This window comes from Coregonus clupeaformis, chromosome 29 (genome assembly GCF_020615455.1).
Source record: "Coregonus clupeaformis isolate EN_2021a chromosome 29, ASM2061545v1, whole genome shotgun sequence".
Classification (NCBI taxonomy): domain Eukaryota; kingdom Metazoa; phylum Chordata; class Actinopteri; order Salmoniformes; family Salmonidae; genus Coregonus; species Coregonus clupeaformis.
Window position 1 is genome coordinate 26,506,100 of NC_059220.1, and position 21,863 is coordinate 26,527,962.

The 21,863-nt window shown below is 46.4% G+C and overlaps 1 protein-coding gene across 2 annotated transcripts in view; it reads right to left on the bottom strand.

Moving 5' to 3' along the window:
- Window positions 1-212: 212 nt before the first annotated feature.
- LOC121544947 (cysteine-rich motor neuron 1 protein-like) overlaps window positions 213-21,863 on the bottom strand; it is a 49,668-nt gene continuing 28,017 nt past the window's right edge. The window contains exons 5-15 of one of the 2 annotated variants that reach the window (XM_041855214.2): window positions 18,959-19,138; window positions 16,909-17,112; window positions 14,917-15,045; window positions 11,288-11,441; window positions 7,319-7,440; window positions 5,884-6,102; window positions 5,125-5,340; window positions 3,700-3,912; window positions 2,926-3,051; window positions 2,246-2,424; window positions 213-1,558 (exon numbers count right to left, since the gene is read on the bottom strand). In XM_041855214.2, coding sequence (XP_041711148.1) covers window positions 1,367-1,558; window positions 2,246-2,424; window positions 2,926-3,051; window positions 3,700-3,912; window positions 5,125-5,340; window positions 5,884-6,102; window positions 7,319-7,440; window positions 11,288-11,441; window positions 14,917-15,045; window positions 16,909-17,112; window positions 18,959-19,138 — 1,934 coding nt within the window. In that variant the 3' untranslated portion in view covers window positions 213-1,366. The remainder of the gene's footprint in view (window positions 1,559-2,245; window positions 2,425-2,925; window positions 3,052-3,699; window positions 3,913-5,124; window positions 5,341-5,883; window positions 6,103-7,318; window positions 7,441-11,287; window positions 11,442-14,916; window positions 15,046-16,908; window positions 17,113-18,958; window positions 19,139-21,863) is intronic. The other variant, XM_041855215.2, reaches the window with a different exon arrangement.

The following is a 21,863-nucleotide window of genomic DNA, read 5'->3' on the forward strand; positions in this document are numbered from 1 at the left end:
TAAGTCTGGAATCATGTTAGTCCACTTACTCTTGAAGTCCATTTCCATTTCTACATGATGAAGTTCAGTCAATGGGATGATTCCTTCTGAAGGAAACCGGACTAAGAGTTATTGAGTAGAGTCAGCCCCGTGTAGCTCAGTTGGTAGAGCATGGTGCTTGCAACGCCAGGGTTGTGTGTTCGATTCCCACGGGGGGCCAGTATGAAAAAAAAAATGTATGCACTCACTAACTGTAAGTCGCTCTGGATAAGAGCGTCTGCTAAATGATTAAAATGTAAAATGTAGAGAAGGATGAAGGACCCTCCTGTATTACAGACACACTGGCTTCACAGCTGAGGAAGACTACATTCACTCATACTGTATTTGTTCCCTCTCTCCAGGGTGGTTGGTTGTTTTCTGAATGGAATGACTTGGTCATCATCCTTGAGGCAGACAGAAACCACTACAGTAAGTGGGAAGAGAAGAGTATCCTTCCTCTGCGTTAATGGGTAATGTTTAGTCTGGCGTTTACAATGTTTTAATCTTGCCACCATGGAGACCATAACAAAACCAAGAAATACACTACAACTAGTACACATAGAAATACAAAAAAAAAGAAGCTAAGATGGAAACCACACGTTCTAAAGCAGGAGTATGGGTCTCTTTTCCCTGAGTCTGCTGGGTTTTGATGTTGCTCAGTCATTGACTGTGGAGAGGAGAGAGTCATGGATCTAGCCATATCTGCTAATCCCTCCCATCCAATTTTGATTACAACTGGAAGACAAGTTAAATTGGCTTCACATCTAAAACAATTGTTGATCAATTGAGTGCTGCGCTGCAGCACATGGAAACCAGCAGACTGGAGACCCTCTAGACTAGAACCCAAACCGCTGTCCTAAAGCTTTTTATATTCCTCCTATTAGCTTCATGTTCCAGTTCCAGAGGAGGCGAGAAGCAATAATGATAATGTTCACAGTCCAGAGCTCTCTGGCTGAGTAGTAGTCTCTCTGACTGTCACTCTGTCTGTGGTGAACTGTATGGCAAAGTCCCAGAATGGCCACATCCTCCTGCCTCCCCTGTCTCTCCTCACTGCACCAGCAGCCAGGCCACAGTAAAGCTCCAAACGCAGGATATAGCAGTATGATAAAGCAACAGGAAGTTGCATTGTTTTGTGTTTCGTTGTGGATCATCAGTTTTACTGCCAGAGAGAGAGAGAAGGGGGGGAATCCCAGGCATGTGTGTGGCTGTACAGTACAATGTATAGTTTGTGGATCGATCACCATGGAAATGTGTGAAAGAGAGAAGAGGAAGTGCTGGGTAGCCCTGTGGGCGGTGTAGAGTTTGGGAGTCCGGTTAGAGGGCTGGTGGTCAGGGGGCCTGGAGGGATCTAGCGCTGCCCCCTGCCCTGGCCCATACTCAGCTTAGCCCGAGGGATGCTCATTCTTTCCACACACGGTGAGCTCATCTCTGGGGAGAAGTTGATGCCGCAGTCATTCTTCACGCTCTGGAACTTGTTCTCCTTTGAAGGTTCCATGTACACCAACGAGTTCTTATTCACATGCTTCTTCAGGATCACAGTCTAAGAATGGAGAAGAGAGAAAGGGAAGATTCCCAGGGTTTCAAATATCAATTCTCTTGCCAGTTATTGATTGAATCCTACTGCTTTGTGTTAGCGTGCACTATGTCTAGTTCGGACGGGAGAGACTGTTCAGAAAGTATGTGACGATTTACGATTTTCTGTGCCACTAGCCTAATTTCATGGCGGTGTTGTAAAACTATCACATTTTATGATAAACTTGACACAGTTCAAAGAGCTCCTTCAGAATTAAGTGCTGGAAAAGACATGAATCCCTACTTTATGACACCCTGAACACGGGTTGTAGCAGGAGCTGGAAGATCAAGGAAAACCCACGACCCACCCACAGATTAAAACCCAAAACAACCGCCCGCCCCGCTATGGTGCTATGATTATCACCACAGGGGTCTAAGTTTGGGCAGCAATGCCATAAAAAAAGGAAGTAATGTCTGCGCTGGGTTGCAGCAGGTAGCCTAGCCGTTAAGAGCGTTGGGGCAGTAACCGAAAGGTCGCTGGTTCGAATCCCGAGCCAACTAGGAGAAAAACCTGTCTGTGCCCTTGAGCAAGGTACTTAACCCTGAAGTTGCTCTGGATAAGAGCGTCTGCTCAAATGGAAATGTTGCAATTAATTGGTGAAGCTGTGCGTACAGTACGGGCCTAATGAGCTGATTTACCCACATTGCCTCTCACCTTCTTGGGGGCGCTGTAGCAGGACATCTGCACCCACTTCTTTTTCTTGTTGATGAGGAGCGCCACGATGAGGAAGATGACAATGGCCAGGAGTAGACAGGCCAGTATCCAGGCTGCTGATTGGTAGATGAGAGCCATCTCAGTTTGGCTGGGGAAGTTCTCTCCCAGGCTGTTTCCGTCTGCAAGGAGAATCACAGTATCAATATCAGCTCTCCCCCACAGACTAGACTACACACACTGCTGTCACACGGGCCAATATTTCCATTACATTATTCCCCTTCTAATCAATTGAAATGAAAAGCAGCTCATGTCCTTCCTTAGTGTTTGGCAGTTTTCCCTGGCCAATACGTCAGATACAGTCTTCAGATGAATGGTCTCTGTCCCAGGACTCTTACGGGTTAGTATTATTTTGGCCACATCGATTTATCATGTGTCAGTGTGCATTTAGCTCATTTGTCAAAGTGTCCCTATATCCCCCCCAACAATGGAAACATCCTCAACATGCTGGATGGGAAAGTATGGACAATGATGCCAAGTCACAGGGCTGAGCTGAGGCAGTTGTTACCACCCAGTCCCATATTATTATTAGTTAACCATCGCTGTGGGCCATAGGAGGAGTGAGTGAGTAAGTGAAAGAGAGGGTGAAAGAGAGACAGGCAGGCAGACAGAGTTAGTGTTACCTGTAGCAGCGATGATAGGAGGCACAGTGGCAGTGGTGATCCAGACTGTGTTGTCCACTGTGGTAGTAGCACTGGTCTTGGGGGCCTTGGTCGACACCATCATTGGAACAGACGTTGTTGTCATTTCTGTAAATCAGGATATCACAACCATAATTCACATACCTAGTCACTCATGTCAAACACACTTGAACTAAAAACAAATCCCACATAAGTCAATGTCACAGAAGTGTCTGTAGATAAGGTGTGTTTGCAGGACGTGTTCCCTAAGCTTCCATGACCCTCCTTTGTCAAGAGTCTTATGTAAAAGTGCTGTTTTCCACTGAGTAAATAACCAAAACAAAGCCAAGATGAAACGGCTACAAATCACAGGGAACAATGCAGTGCCAAGGTTTTCCTCTATAGGAAAAGCTGACAGAGCATTGCCTTCTTGTGACGGCATTGAGAGTGGCGGGCCGGCTCAGCCGGAGACAGGAAACACGTGTGAATGTGCGGATGCTTGGGGAATGTTTTTGCTCGGAGTGGGTTGTGTCACATGGAATGTTGCTGTGAGTAACTGTGTTTTCCCATGCAGCGCCAGCGAGACTGGCACTCAGGATGCGACTCGTACACACTTGCTTTATTCTAGCTAACCGAAAAATCTGAAGACTTTTCCTCCCTTCCTACAAGTTACACTGTGAATAATACTTTTCTCAATAACAAGCTGTACCTTGTCCCAAAGGAACAACTTGTTTTAATGCATACTTAATATGGGTCCGTCCCCACCCCCACACTTACCCAGACAGTGAGGGCAGCACTGGCCCTTGCGCAGGACGGGCACCCTGCAGTTGGCAGGCAGGCAGCGCTGGGAGAAACACTGAATGGTTCCGTTGTTGCAGGAACAACTGGTGCAGGCGTTGGCCTTCCAGGTGTCCCCAGCCAACAGCACGTCTCCCTCGCTGGAGATACAGTACTCCTGCTGACTGGTGCTCACTGGGAGCAGGGGACCCTCTGTGGACGGAGGGATGGAGAGAGAGGCACACCAAGGGTTAACTTTATCACAGATATTCCCCTGGCTCCCAGGCTATCACCGGCAGTATAGCATGTTAATCCAGAGTGGTTATTGGGACTGTAGGTCTGTGTTTGAGATAAGATGTTTTTTACTGGACGGTAAAAACTAGCAGGAGGCTATTTAATGACTAGGGAACACATGGCTTCTGTGCTGTCTGTCAGTTAAATCTCAGGCTTATCTCTGTATCTCATTTCCCCCAGGCCCATAGATCAATGGCCTTCCTGTGACCAAAGCTTTAGTTAGATTGTACATCTCAGCAGTACTGTACACATACATCATGGGGCCTGTCATTGAAATGTGTGTTATTCCCACATTCCTTAGAGCTAGGCCCATACATATATCAAAGGGCTGCCTATGACAATCTGCTTTTCTGGGGGGAGATGTGGTGATAACGCAGCTAGCCGAGCGTTCCCAAGGAGGCTCTGTGGGTTTCAGGGGCAGTCATGCATTTTTTATTTGTGGGGCTCATGCTTGAGGGGCTGAGGGAGGAGTGAGGGGCGGGAGGAGGTGGTTGGGCGGCGGTTGGGGAGGGAGGAGGTGGTGGTGGGGCGGGGGGAGGAGCGGGAGGTGGTGGTGGGGCGGGGGGAGGAGTGAGGAGCGGGAGGTGGTAGGGCAGTGGGAGGAGAGAGGGGCGGGGGTATTGAAATAGTGCAGACCTGACCACGATAAACTAGTTATATAGGCTATAACTAGGGCCCAAAGTTTTTCCTAGTAATATCACATTGCCGGGAAAAACTCCTGGCCCTACAAATGACCAGTGTAAACAGACAGGATTGTCCACGTGTTCCTGTCTGGAGGATATACCCCCATGTAAACCCAGCCGGTTTGGTCTGGTTTCTTTAAAAGCCTGACATTAAACTCTCCGACAGCGTGCATCATGCACCCAGGAAAGGCCCCTCAGTCCACAACCACATGCTGCTGATAATGGCTCCAGCTCAGATTTATCCCACTCTGACTGACCACAAACTGACATTTCCTTCTGGAGTTATTCCTGGATGTACTGTAAGGGCTTTTGATATTATCTGAATTTGCTCTTGTCAAGGCTAATATGATGATAGAGTTCTACATTTACAGAGAAGAAATTGGCTTGGCACTACATGTTTCCTAGTAAAGCAGCCTATGACAGATGCAGGGGATGTAAGGTACTGTACCTGGGCAGACATGGCAACATGTGTCCTTGTTCCTGGTTGGGGCCTGACACACAGCAGGGGGACACACTTCAGTGTCACACAGGACGCGGCCCTTCCTGCAGGTGCAGCGTGTACAGTCGTCCAGGTTCCAGGTCTCTCCCTCCACATAGAGTTCCCCCCCAGGGGCCCGGCACACCACCAGGTCCATGCCCTCCGGCTGACCACTGCCTGACTCATCTGGACAGACGACACATAGGTTAGGAGAGACAGATAACAGCAACACAACAACACACTCAAAGAGTGCAGAGACTACAAAGAACATGATTCACATCTTACTACAATTAGATGTGAGATCAATGGTGAAAGACTAAAGCCTGGCAGTTACACAACTATTTGTGGTTGACCATAGTATCCTCTAGTCTAGTACAACTGTACAGATAAAACATTTGACTCCCCAATAGGAATGTCTTGTCTCCTGACAAACGGGCAACTGAAAGTTGTAGACATTCTTTCACTCCTAAATATTTGAACAGTCCACTTAGTCACTCCCCTATAAATATCCTGAGTGACTGGGAGGGGTGTGGATGAAAAGGCGTGGGTGTGTAACTGTGTATCAGTGTGTGTTACTCCTTACAGAAACACAAAGTGTTTATGGAGCCTGAGGCCTGGGTTGACTGCTGGGGCAGTAAGTGGACTGGGGTTCTTAGGAGAGTGAGATCCTGGGGGACTGTGACCTGCCAGATCTGTCTGTGTAGGTGTGTGTTGATAGACGAGATGTACCTTCACAAGTGGGGCAGCACTGGTCAGGCCTGACCACGGGGTTGGGGCAACTGGGCACAGGGCAGGATATGAGCACACACATCTCTCTCCCAGTGTGGCAGTAGCAGTCGCGGCAGCCGTCGTGCCAGCTCTCGCCCTTCTCATAGCGGTGCCCGTTGGAGGTCAGGCAGTAGCTGGGCATAGGGGTGGGGGCAGTGGTGCTTGGCATGTGGCCACTCTCTGGAAAACAAACATGAACACAGACAAAAAGACGTTAGGCAGGGAGGGAGGCTGGTGACTTGAACCTGTGAGAAACAGTCACCAGGGATGTTTCAGGGCATGAGAAACACAGGAGTAAATTCAAAGTGGACATTTCATTAAGAATAACTATTTAAGGCAGCCAATGTTATTGTCTTGGCTCTGTTACAGTCCCTGGATCCTCTCAGCTCCACCTTCATCAAACACCAATATGTGACCTTCCTTTTAAAGTCCCTATATTTCCCAATAATCCATTTACAACAGCACCACAAATAAATACAGTTTAATCATTTCTCTGAGGTTTTTGGCACCGGACCCAAAACTGAGGTCCTGTGTTTCTTTTGAGGGACAGGTTTCATTTATAAAACCCCACAAATGCCAATAACTGGCCTCCAATGTGTTATAAACCCAGTGTGGCTGTTAAGTCTGGGTAGAACAGTGTTTTAGAATAGAACGTACTGTAGTAGTTCAGTGAATCGCACCATGTTTCCACATCCGGTGCGGATGTTTGTGTCTCTTCTCTCTTAACAACACTGTTATAACACACTGTTATACACAGGGAAAAAGGTACAGTTACCCAAAAGTTTCCTATCCATAAATACTTGAACAGTCCACTGAGTACCTGATCCAAGAGTATCAAAATAAGGTAAACATCAGGACCCTGGAATAGACATGAGTGTCTGTGTGGAAATGGGGTGCTAAGCAAGAAACCAAAAATATATGCCAAGCTAACATATTTATAATATTACTGAAAAAATTAAATAAACACATCAGATAAAACTGGCAGTGTATAAATAAGCTGTCCACAAACTTTCTTTAACTTGTGTGGTTGGCAAATCTAATCAGACATGCACACACAGACCTTAGAGAGCTAAATAAAAACAAGAATCAAAACATCCATTCATAACAGGCTTCACAGCAGACCAGCTAAAGGTCACAGCAAATCACATCTGCTACATAGTAGGAGAAAGTAAACACCTCAGAGAGAGTCTTATCTCTCTAATGTACAGTATATCATCTCCTCCTCACCCTGAACCATTTTACAGGACACAGACACGATCACTTTCACAATCACACACATGGTCACACACACACACTACTTTTGTTGTTATGGAACTGTAGTCATGTGACTGGCTGACCCAGAGGGATGAACATTGATGCGGACCAGATGAGACAGACAGACAGATGAGCACCATACCTTTGCACATGCAGATGGAGCAGCCCTTCCTGTTCTGCCGGTAGCCATCGCTGCAGTGCTTGTCACAGGTGAAGGGGGGACACTTGACACAGCGACACATCTCACAGCCGTGCTTATTCCTCCTGTGGCATAGATAGAGCACACAAATGTCTTTATCAGATATGTAATGTGAGAGGGCAAGATAAGAAGGCCATCTTTACAGCTCAAATGGTGCATGTTAAATGCATTTTGCAATGAAAGTTCAGTACCCAGTGGTCTTGTGAGCGGTCTGGTGGAGTGCTGCCGTAGAGCCAGATGGTCAGGTCTGGTATAATAGATATATGGTTCTTTTTTCCCCCTGCTATATTAGCTGCCTTTGAAGAGGCCAGATAAAAGCAGCACCCTGGAACACGTGAGAGCCCCATGGTGCACAGCACAAACACCATACCAATGCTAGAGTCTAGGGCACTGGGTTTAAAGCCAATTCGGATGCTTTCCATTTGATTCAACCTATTCAGATAGGTACTCAATCAATCAATCAATCAAATGTATTTATAAAGCCCTTTTTACATCAGCAGATGTCACAAAGTGCTATACAGAAACCCAGCCTAAAACCCCAAACAGCAAGCAATGCAGATGTAGAAGCATGGTGGCTAGGAAAAACTCCCTACCAAAGCCTTTGGCTGACATGTGAGCCCCAGAGCAGGGCCAGATTATATTAATGCAGCCCGGTTGATTAAGGAACATAAGGACTGAGGGGCCCTGCTCTTTATTAACTATGAGCTCATCATGGTTGATTTGTAAACAGAGCAGGGAGTTAAACTGTGGAGAGCAGATACAGCCCCAGACACAGGGACGAGTTAGTACCAGAGGAAAAACAAACCCTGAGGAGTTTGAGAGACGATCTACACAGGGACCTGAAATTAAACTAAACCCCCACTGAATGGCCTAAAGCTATGGAGGATACACACAGAGAGAAAACGGCCCGTAATTTAGCTAGGAACAGACACAGAACATGTGACCTAGTTGAATCCAGCTATGGATGTCATAAAACGCACAATGAGTGTATAAAACATTAAGAACTCCTTCCTGGCCTCCCGAGTGGCGCAGCGGTCTAAGGCACTGCATCGCAGTGTTGCGGCGTCACTACAGCCTGGGGTTCGATCCTGTGTCATTACCGGCCGTGACAGGGAGTCCCATAGGGCGGCCACAATTGTCCCAGCGTCGTCCGAGTTAGGGGAGGGTTTGGCCGGGGGGGCTATACTTGGCTCATCGTGCTCTAGCGACTCCTTGTGGCAGGCCGGGAGCCTGCAGGCTGACTTCGTCGTCAGTTTAACTGTGTTTCCTCCAACACATTGGTGCAGCTGGCTTACGGGTTAAGCAAGCGGGTGTTAAGAAGCGCGGTTTGGCGGGTCATGTTTTGGAGGATGTATGACTCAACCTTTGCCTCTCCCGAGCCTGATGCGGAGTTGCAGCGATGAGACAAGATTGTAATCACAACAATTGGGGAGAAAAAGGGGTTAAAATTACAAAAGAAAAAGAACCCCCCCAAAAAAAGAACACCTTCCTAAAATTGAGTTGCACCCCCACCTTTTGCCCTCAGAACAGCCTCAATTCGTCGGGGCATGGACTCTACAAGGTGTTGAAAGCATTCCACAGTGATGCTGGCCCATGTTGACTCCAATGCTTCCCACAGTTGTGTCAAGTTGGCTGGATGTCCTTTGGGTGGTGGACCATTCTTGATACACATGGGAAACTGTTGAGAGTGAAAAACCCAGAGCGTTGCAGTTCTTGACACAAACCACAAACCTGGCACCCACTACCATATCCCGTTCAAAGGCACTTCAATATTTTCACCCTTTGAATGGCACACACACAATCCATGTCTCAATTGCCTCAAGGCTTAAAAATCCTTCTTTAACCTGTCTCCTCCCCTTCATCTACACTGATTGAAGTGGATTTAACAAGTGACATCAATAAGGGATCATAGCTTTCACCGGATTCACCTGGTCAGTCTATGCCATGTTTTGTACACTCAGTGTAGATGAGTAGCAGGTTGAGAAATTATGCTGATCCATCACTCCAGTCTCTCTTTCTATTTGTGTCTCCCACGCTCTCGCTTTTTCTGGAACAAGTAACCCATAAGACATTTTTCAATTAAACATTGATCTCGTTTGGTGGGATTAATTATACTATTAGTCACTGTCGGCCACATAAATAAAACAGGAGATTAACCCTGTGTCCCACAGCAGCCGATCCACTAGCAGAGGGCAAATCTCTGCTGAAACAGCAGTAAAGGCAGTATGGAGAGGCCAGGCTGAGCTCTGAGCTGGCTGGGCCCTCAGTGTACAAACACAGAGACAGAAAGTCTGGCCACCTTGGGAGCTGGGCTTTGTTTAAAGGTGGTGTGTGGAATTTGGTGCACCGTGCTTGGCTCTGGGGCTGCTTTCTCTGTGCCGGGCAGGGCAGCAGGAGAATGCCGTGCACGTCCTGTCAGGTCCGATGGTGATTTAGGCCTATTGAGGAGGGGAAACGCTTTAAGTCCTCCTTTGTGTCCTGCCCGAGGCGCTCAACTGTGCCAAATGTCAATGTAAACACACCTTTAGGGCTCTGACCCACTCTGATAGCCCACTGCTCAGTGCTCACGTTTCTCCCCTCTACACTGTTGAGATAAGAAAACTGGACTGTTCAAAGCAAGTATAGTTTATGAGGTTTGTATTAATCGTGGTTTAGGCACATTCGCCACAAATGAGTTCTCTGCAGAGGTCATAAATGCAGCCAATTTATACGAAGCCGTCTCTGTGTCTTTTCACTGATCCATGTTAGAAGCACCACTCTGCTAGAAGAGGGATGCATTACTTAGCTCATCGAGGATTCAGACTTCTGAAGCCAGTCCTGAACCGGTGCTTATGAGTGATGAAGCCACCGCTTCCTTCTCCTCTTCCCCCTCGGGGTGCCTCTCTGCTGGCATCCTGTGCAGACATATCAGGCCCATCTTGAGCGGAGGCTCCAGAGAGCATGGTTCAGATACCAGAAGAATCCCACTGTATACAATTCATAAAGGCCGCTTTTGTGCAGATGTGATTTTTATCGTTGTTTTGAGACGGAAAGATGATTTATGAAATGAAAGTGCTGCTGGGGAGAGTAGATCACTTCCAGATGTTTGATTGAGTTAGGGGGGTTATGAGAGGGGTGCAGGGGGGAGGGGGTAGAGGGGCAGGGGCGGACCGCAAACTGCACTGGTCACTCTGGCTGCGTTTACACAGACAGCCCAATTATGATATTTTTTGCACTAATTGGTCTTTTGACTAAACCGATCAGCTCTGAAAAAGTGTGAAAAGATCTGATGTGATTGATCAAAAGACCAATAGTTTAGAATTGGGCTGCCTGTGTAAATGCAGCCACAGAGACACAGATTAGGGCCCTGATTGGCCCCTCAGTTGGCCCCATTAGATCTTTGCAGGTGGGGCGAGGGTGAGGCTGCCAGGTGTGTAACGATACTTCCTCTCTGCCCAGTCAGACCTGGCACTGTCCCTTGCCAACTACTACACCTGAAGTAATATGATGTTGTCTGTACACACATGTAGATCAACAGATAGTACTGTCAGCCAAGATACAGCACTGGTGTTCCATTGTCAGAGCCAAATATTTCACAGTGCGAATAGCGCACTTGTCAAATAACCAAGAGTTTACACAGTTGAAGTTTACATCATAAAAAATTACATGACTGAAAAATGCAAACAATGAGTGAAGGAGGACTATTTATAACTACAGCGTAGAAACGTATTGTGTTTTTCCAGCTAAAGAGAGGGCGGATTGTATGTCAGGGCCCATGTCAATAATAAACCACACAAATCACCATTCCTTCAGGCTTTGGCCTTTCAGTCGTAACCAGTGGTGCTGTAACAGCCTTTGAGCAGGGTGGAAACTAAGGGGTGAACAATGAGCAGTGTTTAACTTGAAGATATGGAGACCATTCAGAGGACTTACACATATCCGTAGGGGCAGGTCTTGCTGCATGTCAGGGGTCGGCACTTGGGCATTGGAGAGCTACACTCACACACCTCGCAGCCAAAGTCATCCTTCTCATATCCCACAGGGCATTGCAGGGAGCAGTATTTCCCCAGGTCAGGGCAGGAGTCATCTGAAACAGTTCACATGGAGGTGACATTACCATTGGCTGGCTCATCCATCAACACCATGTTAGTTTGCTAAAGGGCTTTTCATGAGCGAATTCCAATGACAGAAAAAACGGCAAATACCATGCAGCCATGGAAACAAATGAGGTGCGACAGATATTTGTTAATGTGTGTGCTTTATGTTAGTGTTATGGAGATGATGTGCCAGGGATTCGTCATTTGGAACCAGTTCCAGTATGTGTGTGTTTATGGTACAGTGGCTTGCGAAAGTATTCACCCCCCTTGGCATTTTTCCTATTTTGTTGCCTTACAACCTGGAATTAAAATGGATTTTTTTGGGGGTTTGTATCATTTGATTTACACAACATGCCTACCACTTTGAAGATACAAAATATTTTTTATTGTGAAACAAACAAGAAATAAGACAAAAAAACAGAAAACTTGAGCGTGCATAACTATTCACACCCCCAAAGTCAATACTTTGTAGAGACACCTTTTGCAGCAATTACAGCTGCAAGTATGTCTCTATAAGCTTGGCACATCTAGCCACTGGGATTTTTGCCCATTCTTCAAGGAAAACTGCCTCAGCTCCTTCAAGTTGGATGGGTTCCGCTGGTGTACAGCAATCTTTAAGTCATACCACAGATTCTCAATTGGATTGAGGTCTGGGCTTTGACTAGGCCATTCCAAGACATGAAATGTTTCCCCTTAAACCACTCAAGTGTTGCTTTAGCAGTATGCTTAGGGTCATTGTCCTGCTGGAAGGTGAACCTCCGTCCCAGTCTCAAATCTCTGGAAGACTGAAACAGGTTTCCCTCAAGAATTTCCCTGTATTTAGCGCCCTCCTTCATTCCTTCAATTCTGACCAGTTTCCCAGTCCCTGCCGATGAAAAACATCCCCACAGCATGATGCTGCCACCACCATGCTTCACTGTGGGGATGGTGTTCTCGAGGTGATGAGAGGTGTTGGGTTTGCGCCAGACATAGCGTTTTCCTTGATGCCCAAAAAGCTCAATTGTAGTCTCATCTGACCAGAGTACCTTCTTCCATATGTTTGGGAAGTTTCCCACATGCCTTTTGGCGAACACCAAACGTGTTTGTTTATTTTTTTCTTTAAGCAATGGCTTTTTTCTGGCCACTCTTCAGTAAAGCCCAGCTCTGTGGAGTGTATGGCTTAAAGTGGTCCTATGGACAGATACTCCAATCTCCGCTGTGGAGCTTTGCAGCTCCTTCAGGGTTATCTTTAGTTTCTTTGTTGCATCTCTGATTAATGCCCTCCTTGCCTGGTCCATGAGTTTTGGTGGGCGGCCCTCTCTTGGCAGGTTTGTTGTGGTGCCATATTCTTTCAATTTTTTAATAATGGATTTAATAGTGCTCCATGGGATGTTCAAAGTTTCTGATATTTTTTTATAACCCAACCCTGATCTGTACTTCTCCACAACTTTGTCCCTGACCTGTTTGGAGAGCTCCTTGGTCTTCATGGTGCTGCTTGCTTGGTGGTGCCCCTTGCTTAGTGGTGTTGCAGACTCTGGGGCCTTTCAGAACAGGTGTATATATACTGAGATCATGTGACGGATCATGTGACACTTAGATTGCACACAGGTGGACTTTATTTAACTAATTATGTGACTTCTGAAGGTAATTGGTTGCACCAGATCTTATTTAGGGGCTTCATAGCAAAGGGGGTGAATACATACAGTGAAGGAAAAAAGTATTTGATCCCCTGCTGATTTTGTACGTTTGCCCACTGACAAAGACATGATCAGTCTATACTTTTAATGGTAGGTTTATTTGAACAGTGAGAGACAGAATAACAACAAAAAAATCCAGAAAAACGCATGTCAAAAATGTTATAAATTGATTTGCATTTTAATGAGGGAAATAAGTATTTGACCCCTCTGCAAAACATGACTTAGTACTTGGTGGCAAAACCCTTGTTGGCAATCACAGAGGTCAGACGTTTCTTGTAGTTGGCCACCAGGTTTGCACACATCTCAGGAGGGATTTTGTTCCACTCCTCTTTGCAGATCTTCTCCAAGTCATTAAGGTTTCGAGGCTGACGTTTGGCAACTCGAACCTTCAGCTCCCTCCACAGATTTTCTATGGGATTAAGGTCTGGAGACTGGCTAGGCCACTCCAGGACCTTAATGTGCTTCTTCTAGAGCCACTCCTTTGTTGCCTTGGCCATGTGTTTTGGGTCATTGTCATGCTGGAATACCCATCCACGACCCATTTTCAATGCCCTGGCTGAGGGAAGGAGGTTCTCACCCAAGATTTGATGGTACATGGCCCCGTCCATCGTCCCTTTGATGCGGTGAAGTTGTCCTGTCCCCTTAGCAGAAAAACACCACCAAAGCATAATGTTTCCACCTCCATGTTTGACGGTGGGGATAATGTTCTTGGGGTCATAGGCAGCATTCCTCCTCCTCCCAACACGGCGAGTTGAGTTGATGCCAAAGAGCTCGATTTTGGTCTCATCTGACCACAACACTTTCACCCAGTTCTCCTCTGAATCATTCAGATGTTCATTGGCAAACTTCAGACGGCCCTGTATATGTGCTTTCTTGAGCAGAGGGACCTTGCGGGCGCTGCAGGATTTCAGTATTTCATGGCGTAGTGTGTTACCAATTGTTTTCTTGGTGACTATGGTCCCAGCTGCCTTGAGATCATTGACAAGATCCTCCCGTGTAGTTCTGGGCTGATACCGTTCTCATGATTATTGCAACTCCACGAGGTGAGATCTTGCATGGAGCCCCAGGCCGAGGGAGATTGACAGTTATTTTGTGTTTCTTCCATTTGCGAATAAACGCACCAACTGTTGTCACCTTCTCACCAAGCTGCTTGGCGATGGTCTTGTAGCCCATTCCAGCCTTGTGTAGGTCTACAATCTTGTCCCTGACATCCTTGGAGAGCTCTTTGGTCTTGGCCATGGTGGAGAGTTTGGAATCTGATTGATTGATTGCTTCTGTGGACAGGTGTCTTTTATACAGGTAACAAACTGAGATTAGGAGCACTCCCTTTAAGAGTGTGCTCCTAATCTCAGCTCGTTACCTGTATAAAAGACACCTGTGAGCCAGAAATCTTTCTGATTGAGAGGGGGTCAAATACTTATTTCCCTCATTAAAATGCAAATCAATTTATAACATTTTTGACATGCATTTTTCTGGATTTTGTTGTTGTTATTCTGTCTCTCACTGTTCAAATAAACCTACCATTAAAATTATAGACTGATCATGTCTTTGTCAGTGGGCAAACTTACAAAATCAGCAAGGGATCAAATACTTTTTTCCCTCACTGTATGCACACACCACTTTATGTGTATGTCCATTACATGAAATTCAAATAAAAATCCATTTAAATTACAGCTTGTAATGCAACAAAATAGGAAAAACGCCACAGGGGATGAATACTTTTGCAAGGCACTGTATATGTGTGTTTATGTATCGGTGTTTAACTCTTTGTGTCTGGTGTGAGACTCACGGTTGAGGCACTGGCAGAGCAGGCAGCCGTTGTTGTCCTGCTGGAAGCCGTAGGGGCAGTCCTTCCCTGAGAAAGTGCAGTTCTCCAGACGAGGACACAGCATAGGGCTCACTGTCTCATACGAAGGCTCTGTGGGACAGAAAAGCAGGTTATAACCTTCATATGATGCTGCTATAACTCTCTATACATGTCATACTATACTTGCCTCTGTGAAACCTATAACACTCAGAGACATGTCATGCTATTCTCAAATGAGGCTTTTATGAGAGTAGAGAGTAAAGAGTATAGAACAGTATAGTTAGACACATAATATTACACATCCATCTCCATGCCAACATAAATGGTTCAGTGTTCACGTTGCTCCCATCTGAGAGAGAGAGCTGTGATTAGAGATAAATGCAGGGCCATTACACCAGATATAGGTGCTCTCTATCATAGGGCTTTGATGAATGAGCATCTCACATGTTGTCTAAACGACCTGGAGGAGTGCAGGAGCACGGCTTGGCTTGGCTCTAGCCCTAACAGAGAAGCCCCTGTGTGGGAGTCTGGTGAGTCAGAGGCTGGCACTGGACAGACCCAGAGGGCCACATCATCACTGGAGCCCACCAGGGATGAGGTGTAATGCTGGCCTGAGTCACACATGTACAAGCCACAACCAGGGGAAGCTAGGTGGGGGTCTAGTTGGGGGGCCCCTCCATTATCCTGCCACGTTCAGCGGGAGGAGCACCAAACGAAAAAACTGTGATCCACTCCAATTAAGCTTGATCCGGCAATGCAGTCCGGAGGCTCCGTATGGAAGTTGTGACGCAATTGCAGAGCCTCTGGAGGCTTGCGGAGGCCAAATCAAGCTCCGTACCGCATCACCGTGAGCCTCCCAAATTTTGTAACAATGCGGAGAGCTCCGTATAGCTCCGCATTGACATGATTGGTTGACAACTTCCTTCACAACAGCTATGCTCTGCTCCGCGAAGCGCAATAAATATGAATGCCCTGACTTCTGCAGAGGCCGCATCACAGTGAAAACTGTACGGCCAATACAGACTCCGGAATTACCATAAATCGGCTTTAAGCCCTCAGTCTAAACCATGCCTCATGCAGGTGGGTCTCATATTGCGGGCTGGGCCAATAAAAAATCACAAAGGAGCCTGCAGCTGAAGAATGCTCCGTGGCCTCCCCTTTAATGAGCCGCCAACATGGCCTCCACATAGCTTCAGGGGGAGAGACTATCCTACAGTTCAGTTCCACCAGTCAGGTTCCAAGCTCAAACTGACTGTATTGTCAAACACAAATTATTTTGTAGTTTGGTCCAGCGCAGTAGGAACAGTTCCATTTACCGATGAAGACGTCAATTGCCAGATGTACATTGACTTGTTATACATCGGATGTAGCTACATTGACATGTGAGGGTGTGGCATTAATGGGGGTGTTTTCCTGAAAATCAGCTGGTGAGTTGCAAGTTGTTTATGATATCAGCTTTGACAGAAACACTTTGTTGGCTATATGAAGAGTTCAATGGAATGCCAGATGCGATTGATGGTGGTGCCCCTGAACCTTATACAATACATCAGAAACATTGAATTAGACATTGTAATTAGATTAAAACTGTGAGTTCATGTAACAGTCTTTCCTGCACTATTAGGCTACATGAACAGAAAATTCAATCTTCCATCAAAACGTTTGGTATGTCCATTGGCTATACATGCAATATAAGGCTACTTCAGAAGAAGCGTGACGTGAGATATTTCCTTGTGAGGAAATTGACTTCTTATGACTATGTGGGCTATGCCTAGAACATATTTAGCATTACGTTTGACCTGTTCTTTGCTATTTTCAGACTTAAATCTCCAACTACTTCAACTTAGCCAGTCAGTTTTTGTCAGTTGTATGTGTAAGGCAGCTATAAGCCAACTGTACTCCCTGCTACAGGCTGTATGTGATCAGGTACAGTATGTGCATACAGCTATTATTGTGTGTGTGTATCTCCATACGTACCCTCGCAGAAGGGGCAGCATTCTCCAGGGATCTTGACGGGGTTCTGACAGCTCTGTTTGCAGGCCATGGCGGTACAGTGGGGCTCTCCATCCACACACTGACAGAAGGTGCAGTCATCCTCCTTCCACTGTTCCTCGTGGCCACGCAGCTTGTTGTTCAGCCAGCAGCTGGCCTCCGTGCTGTCCATGGACAGGAGCTCCACATCTGGACACAGAGAAGGAGACAGACAGAGGCTGGGATCAGAAGGAGAGAAGTGTGGCAACTATACTGTGCTGTTTGGTATACCATCCTTACTTGTAAATGCTGTGTGGTACGTAATAGAGCTGGATGGAAGAGCATGTCATATTGGAGAGAGATGAGTTCATTAAAAGCACAGCGAGACATACATATCTAATTTCCTGTCTCTGCAGTGTCCAGTAATTTCCCTTAAGAGGAGTTAACCTCAGCCACGTGCATGTTACACAGATACAGTTTCATCCGTGCCCCCAAAGGCCAAAGAACAGTTCAGGGTTCAGCGCCATATATTTCACTCCATAGCAAGAGCATTACAGTGCCTTCAGAAAGTATTCACACCCCTTGACTTTTTCCACATTTTGTTGTGTTACAGCCTACATTTGAAATGGATTAAATTGAAATTTTTGGGTCACTGGTCTACACACAATACCCCATAATGTCAAAGTGGAATTATATTTTTCGTAGAATAAAAATCTAATTAATTACAAATGAAAAGCTGAAATGTCTTGAGTCAATAAGTATTCAACCCCATTGTTATGGCAAGCCTAAATACATTAACGAGTAAAAATGTGCTTAACAAGTCACATAATAAGTTGCATGGACTCACTCTGTGTGCAATAATAGTGTTTAACAGGATTTTTGAATGACCACCTCATGGCTGAGGTGTGTGTGTGTGTGTGTTTGTGTGTGTGGTGAAGGAGTGGGTCTCCCTAAAGACAGAGTCCTATTTGCCCGATTTGATTCCAGCAGAGATTTGGCTGCTGTGATTCCTCAATCTGTGTGTGATTATACTGCTTTCCTCTCAATCCATCCCTTTCTTTCTCTCTCCATCCATCTCTCACACTATCAATAGCAAGCCTAAAAATACAAATTGTGATGCCTTCACACACAGCCTTTAAGCACTTTTAGGGCTGTAGGTGACTTGACCTGTCTACAAATGGATTAGAACAGGTGTGCAGCTTAGGTTGCTCTTAATAACGACCACGAACCAGATACCATCCCCAGCTTAGCACAGTAACACTGACAATGGCCTCATCAATGACTGGAGCTTTCCATGGCCAAGCAGGGACACAAGATGAAAGCATTCCCCAAAATCTCAGGGGCTGAACATTCCAGGTGTACCTCCAACACTGACCTCCAATAACATCCCTCAGTCTCCCTCCCTCTCTTGTGTCTGATCAATTACAAAAACACAAACAGCCAAATCTCTCCACCACCACCACTATGCTTCACGAGACCGTCATTTGTTGGCCATATGCGCTGCCCAAACTGAAGCCTTTTAACAGCTCCAACCGCAGGTACCAGTGTTTTTACCTGCCTCTGAGGGCATGTGTTTTAGTGTCGAGGTCAGGTACAAAAGGGGTCTCCCTCCATTAAGGCAACCAGATATAATGAAGCCAAAGCACTCACTCAAAGGAGGTTCATGTTCTTGACCTCCTACCCATTGCTCATTCTTTTGACCGGTCCTTGTATGTGAAGCATGTTAATGAGTGTTGAGTCCAGCTGGATGTAAACGGAAGCCATTAAGGTAAGGATATTGTACAGCGTGTTGGGAGCCCTGGGGGAATGTATTACAGCCCTGTCTGCTCCGTACGTCTGCCTGCCTCCCTACTAGCCTCCCTGCTAACCTCCCTGCTAGCCTCCCTGCCTGTCTGGCCACACTCAGAGCAACACTAATGACAAACGGCCTCCCGGACTGTGCCAGCTCACCTCCACCAATCTAGTCATGTCATACAAAATTTCACATATCTATAAAACCATCTATTTATCTATCTGTAATAGATACTGTTGTATAACTTTAAAATGATGTGTGTACCTATGCATACGGGGCAGCATTCTCCCTCTGGGATGTAGAAGTTCTCACAGTCCAGTTCCGCACATTCCGCTTTGGAGCAGAAGGATATCCCTCCTCGACACTGGCAGAGCCAGCACGGGTCCATACGGTACACCTCCCCCTCGGAAAACTCCTTCCCGTTGTGGACACACTTGGGGGAAACTGGGAAAAGTGGAAGGGGAAACAGACGCTGTCAACCTGAACGACATGTGGGGCTCTTGATGGCTAACATACATTCACGGCTGTGAATGACCATACTATGCTAAACCATCCCATTTGGTATGTATTAAATAGCTTATCCACCCCAGGTCAGAATGAGTTTGTTGCTTCTGTATCCGTGCATTAACTCAGAAGCAATAATTACAGTGTAGCTAGCTGTGGATGGAACAGAAGTGTATTTGTGTATAGTCGTGCTGAGCTAGGCACTTGAGCCGAGAGCCCTGGGGACTGGGCTCCAACAGCATTAGACAATGAAGCCAGCTCCATTAGGTGGAATTTAGCAGAGATCTGTGGAGTCTTGGTGGAGGCGGCACTCGCAGCGTAGCTCAGCTCAGCCCAGTGCTCTGTAAAAGAAAACAGCAATGGGCTGGCACAGTGTGGTCTTGAGAGCTGAGCTGCAGACAGCAGACAGGCGATGTAAAGCCAGCGTAAGTACCGGAAACCTCCGCTGTCTGTCTCCAAGCGCCAACCCACAGAACAATGACTACTGTACGGATCATTAGAGACCCATAACAAGCCCTGAGCAGCCGCCTCGCAGACACTACCGTCCAGCCACTGCACGCGATGCTCCTGTAACACCCCGAGAGAGTGGCTGTTTGTATGTGTGTGAGAAAGAGAGTGGTAAAGGAAAAGCACTCTATCTATTTAGTATTTTGTTAATCAAAGACAGCTTTATCGCCATGAAGTTCCATAATTTCAGTGATTGCCATATGTCATTTTATTGGATTACCAGATAAACCATTTGTCTATGACACTGTCATTGGCTATGCCTATGACTCAGTGACTCAGGATCTTGAAAGACCACATTAGCTTCTCATTAAAACCATGACCATTAGGTTACTGCAGGAGAATGGTTACGTAAGTAGACCCTGGTCATGGTTTAATATATGGCGGAGCAGAGGGAGAGGTACCAGCACCACACACAGGAGAAGTCTGGCTCTGGCAGTCAAGGGTGCCCAGATGCTAACAGATGTAGCTATCCCCATTAAGGTTTCCATGGGGGGAGGCAGCATCTGTATACCATACCCTGGTAGAGTGCTGTTCTGACCCCTCACCTTTCTCCCTGCTTCCTGGACCAGCCCTGCACTCTAATACAAAGCAGGTGGGCCAACTGAGTTGAAAGTAAAGTGAGGATTTGTTCTCTCTCTCTCTCTCTCTCTCTCTCTCTCTCTCTCTCTCTCTCTCTCTCTCTCTCTCTCTCTCTCTCTCTCTCTCTGTCTCTCTGTCTGTCTGTCTGTCTGTCTGTCTGTCTGTCTGTCTGTCTGTCTGTCTGTCTGTCTGTCTGTCTGTCTGTCTCTCTGCCTGCCTGCCTGCCTTGCGTGAAGCATAACCAAGCAGAGAAAATGCAATAAATACTTTGCCAGGCAGAAATCAAAAGGCATGGAAACATTTTTAACGCTTGGGAAACAATAGGAAGTCACATGACAGGATGTTCACATGTGATTTCCGCAGTATTTGTTAATGGTAATCCCTAAAACAAACTTGTGGCAGGGACACTAAATTCCATTCATGCTTTCTGATTTCCAGTACTATCCAAATTGAGGATGGGATAGTGGCTGGGGCTGAACGTGCCATAAAACCCTGACACTGGCCCACCCTAAAACATTCATTACAAACCGACATGGTGTAACTTCTCTTTCCCAGCAAACAAAAATGCAAAACCCAAATTATAAACAAGAATTCTGAGGGGATTTTTCTCAGTTTACAGCTTTAAAGTTCTTGGAAAGCATGTACCATACTAGTCTACATCAAGTCGTGGTTAAACTCCAGTGAGTGTCCTGTCCTGACCTAAATCCATGCTACACGCGAGTCCAGACTGTTTGCTTGTCAAAGGGATGATAAACAGTAGGCTGCTGTTAGCATGGTCATTTGGGACCATCTGTAATGTCACATAACATCAGGTCAGGAAGACCATGCAAGCTCCTGCCCAGCCACTCAGACTCATTCTTCAGCCAGAGCTGGAAACGGTCTCTCGTCAAACATGGGCAAAACACACAGGTCAGGCCCATTGTCACATTAGTCTGTACACTGACCAAATACCCACCAAAAGCCAACCTCTGGTCTATAATAACATGTGCTCAATACCTAAGGTCACTGACAGTTGGGTACTATTATGTGTTTCACTGAAAAATATTATAGGAATCCAAAACTTTGTTAATAATAGTGTGTTTTGTGGATGGGGTTTGGTGTTTGTGAGTGACCCAACATATTTTCTGAGGAGTTCTTGTGGGAGACTAGGGGGGATACTAGGGGGTAGGTGCCATGTCTTCATCCCCAGTCCCTCTCTGTGTGCTTTCTGATGTGGGCGCAGTCATGCAGGGCTAACCGCCAGTAGGGCAGGCACAAAGGGTGTCAAGTCCGGATCCAAAGAGCAGCAGACACTTGTTATCAAAACACTGATCCCCTAGCCTCTGCAGCCGCCATTCAGCCCTCGACGGCCTGCCTGACTCGATTACACTCCCCCTGGCAGACTGGAGCACATAAAAAGCATTCCCATCAATGAACTGTTGAACCTTTTCCTTTTGGACGTGTGACCAGACAGGAACTCTTTGACACTGCACTTCTGTTGAGCATATTGGTAGCCTAAGCACTTTTCTGGTCACTGCACTCATTAAGTCCATTCATTCCGGGACACGGCACACATTTATGGACACAGAGGGGCCAGAAT